Genomic DNA, 3,151 nt, shown 5'->3' on the forward strand with positions numbered 1-3,151 from the left:
CCTGACACTCTCCTTGATGATCTACGTATATGGTCGTTCCTAAACAAACATAAGAACTACAATGTAGAAAGACTGTATGTTTGACGATAGACCCGTATTCATTGGGAGCATGTAGTGGGTGTAATTTCTTCGACAATGGTCAGTATACTTAAGATACTATGGAATAGTGGTTGTTTATTAGTTAGTGGTTTGGTAGTTAGTGCATTGTGGCTTTCGGGTGTATATGGTGGCTGGTGGCATAGCTAGAGTTTAGGTGTCACTGTACCGGGAGGGTGGTGTGCTTTACCCGTATGTAAGTGTGTAGAATGGCCGATGGTATAGCGGTAATTTATGTATATGGAGAGAGTTTATGGCGTTTAGTTATGGTTTGGATGTATATGGTGGTGGCTCGCTTGCATATCACTTGTGGATTATGTATTTTGGATACGTATTGCGGGATTAGGTAGAATGATACATCAGGTAGTCGGAATTTTCTTACCTTGGTCTCTAGCAGCACACTGCAGGAGGCATTGGTTCTGGTATGTGTTTCCATCAGTACCGCACACTTTGCGGATATGGCGCGGACAAGTGCAAGGCTCAGGAGTAGTTGTCAGCTGACATTCTCCTTGATGGTCTACATATATGGTGATACCTGAACAAGTTCGGACGCTCTATAGTTAGTGAATTCGCAAGCGATTGTCATATTATTTATGTGGCATGCGCTTCTCGTGGTCTCGTTAAATATAAGGCGTGTAAGGTGCATGTCCCATCGCCGCTGGGGTGTGGGGCAAAGGGGCAGCTACCTTCTCCTCCACGATTGTAGAAACGTAACTATTAAAACAAAGTTTAAACAAAAATAGAACAAAATCAAATATTCCGCTCAATTACGGTTGCCTTGCATATGCTTTACTTTTTGAAACCGTAAAGAGCATTTTTTGTTATTCTAATACCTATTTGTGAATGTGTGTCTGTTTGTCTGTTCTTGATGCAAATCAATACGGAGCACTTTAGAAATGTCAAAGATGTTCAGTAGGGGTAAATTTTGGTGCTGAATGTCATGGGCACATTGGATTTGACCTCCGAGGTTATATACGCCAAAAAACGGAGAAAAACGGAAACATATACTGACCACTGCAGCAGCATTAAATAAACGCGCCCCTGCAGCAGCATTAAATAAACGGGATTCACTTTGCACTGAGTCGCATTACTGTGCAATGCGCGTGAGGCCTACATTGCGCTAGTATGCATGCATTATGTTACATTCATCTTGCACTGACTTGATACAGACTGTGCAAGGCTATTTTCGATAGGTTAGATAGATAGATAGATAGATAGATATCACGGGTGGGGGGCCGCGGGGGTGTGGGGTTAAGTGGTGCGTGCGGCGCGCCGTGTTCTGGAACGTGCGCGCCGCCTCAGCTATGATATGTTAGGTAGAATTTAGGTATTAGGGTTATGTGTTACGGTTAAGGGAGTAGGCGAGGCGACTCCTAGAGCTGTTGAGTGTGTAGCGCGAAAGTATGGGGGGCGGTGCCGGCATATAGATAGTACCGGAGGTACGTTCCGGCAGTACTCCGCGGGACATAGACGCCTTGCAGGTAACTCAGTAGGATAGCCGCGGCGTTGTCCGTAAATAAAGCTTCTCATGGTGACTGCAACTTTGCTATAAAAAAGAATAAATAATAAGGAAAGGATAATATAGCTATCTATCTATCTATTTATCTACTCTCTATGCTATTCTATCATATCTATCTATGCTATACTACTATACTACTATCTATCTATGGCTATCTAGTTCTATCTATCTATCTATCCTGTTTATCGTATTCTGTCCTGTCTATCTACTATCTATCTAATCTATCTATTCTATGCGGTATGCTATCTATCTATACTATCTATCGTATCTCTCTCTGCTCTGCTCGCTATGTATCTCTCTCTCTCGTCTCGCTCTCTCTCCTCATCGTCTCTCTGCTCTATCTGGTCCGCCGTCCGTCCGTCCCGTCCGCCGTCACCGTCCGTTCCGTCCGTCAAGTCATCCATTGCTCTGCTATCTATCTATCTATTCTATGCTATCTATGTCTATCTATCTATCTACTATCTATCTATCTATCTATCTTATCTATGTTATCTATCTATCTATCTATCCTATCATCTGTCTGTCTATATGTCCTATCTATTTATCTTATCTATCTATCTATCTGATCTATCTACTTATGCTAAGGCTACTTTAACTTAGGCTATCTACCGTATGCTCTCTCTGCTGTCTCTCTCGTCCTCTCAGTTCTCTCATCGTCTCCTTCTCCTTCTCTCTCGTCTCATCATATATATATAGTATATATATAAGTTAATATATATAATATATATCTACGCTATCCTATGCTACCCTACTTATCTATCTATCTATCTATCTATCTAGGGTCTCCATCTAACTCTTCCTATCTATCGTATCTATCTATGCTATTGCTATCTGATCTATCTATCTATCTATGCTATCTACTTCTAGTCTATCTATTTATCTAAACTCTATCTATACTATGCTATTGCTATCTATCTATCTAGCTATCTATCTGTCATCTAGTACTGGTAGCCGTTCTATCTATTGCTATCTTATCTATCTATCTATCTATCTATTCGTAATCTACCTCATCTATTCTCTTCTCTCTCCTCTGCTCTCGTCCTCTCCTCTCTCTCTGCTATCGTCTCTCTCTCTCACTCCATCTCTCGTCGTGTCTCTCTCTAGCTTCTCCTCTCTCTCTGGTCTCCTCGCTCATCTATGCCGTCGCGTTCGTACCGTGCGTACCGTCCGTCGCGTCTGTCCCTTTCCGTCCGTCCGTGACCGTGTCGGCGTCCGTTCGCCTTCGCCGTGCCGTAACGCCGGCCGTCCGTCCGTCGTCCGTCCGCCAGTCCATCCATCGCATCGCAGCTGTACCTATCTATCTACTCTAATGCTATGCTACTAGATCCTAATCTATAATCTATCATATTAATTTATTCTATCTGACTATATCGGCTACTGACTTGATCGTAGCTTACGTACCTAGTCTGCTCTGCTTCTCTCTCTCTCCATCGATCGATTCTCGTCCTCTCTCTCTTCTCCTAGATATATAATTATATATATTAGTACGATATCCTACCTATCCTATCTAGCCTACCTATCTATCTATCTATATAT

At 42.5% G+C, this 3,151-nt stretch overlaps 1 protein-coding gene across 1 annotated transcript in view; it reads right to left on the reverse strand.

Annotated features, from left to right (window-relative positions):
- The window catches only part of LOC106810287 (agrin-like), a gene marked incomplete at its 5' end in the record, with an annotated part of 36,824 nt that extends 36,193 nt beyond the window's left edge, over positions 1-631 (reverse strand). Inside the window, 2 exons of the mRNA XM_014813584.1 lie at positions 1-39; positions 479-631. Coding sequence (XP_014669070.1) covers positions 1-39; positions 479-631 — 192 coding nt within the window. The remainder of the gene's footprint in view (positions 40-478) is intronic.
- Positions 632-3,151: the final 2,520 nt, after the last annotated feature.

Source organism: Priapulus caudatus, unplaced genomic scaffold (assembly GCF_000485595.1).
Source record: "Priapulus caudatus unplaced genomic scaffold, Priapulus_caudatus-5.0.1 Scaffold427, whole genome shotgun sequence".
Taxonomy (NCBI): Eukaryota; Metazoa; Priapulida; class Priapulimorpha; order Priapulimorphida; family Priapulidae; genus Priapulus; species Priapulus caudatus.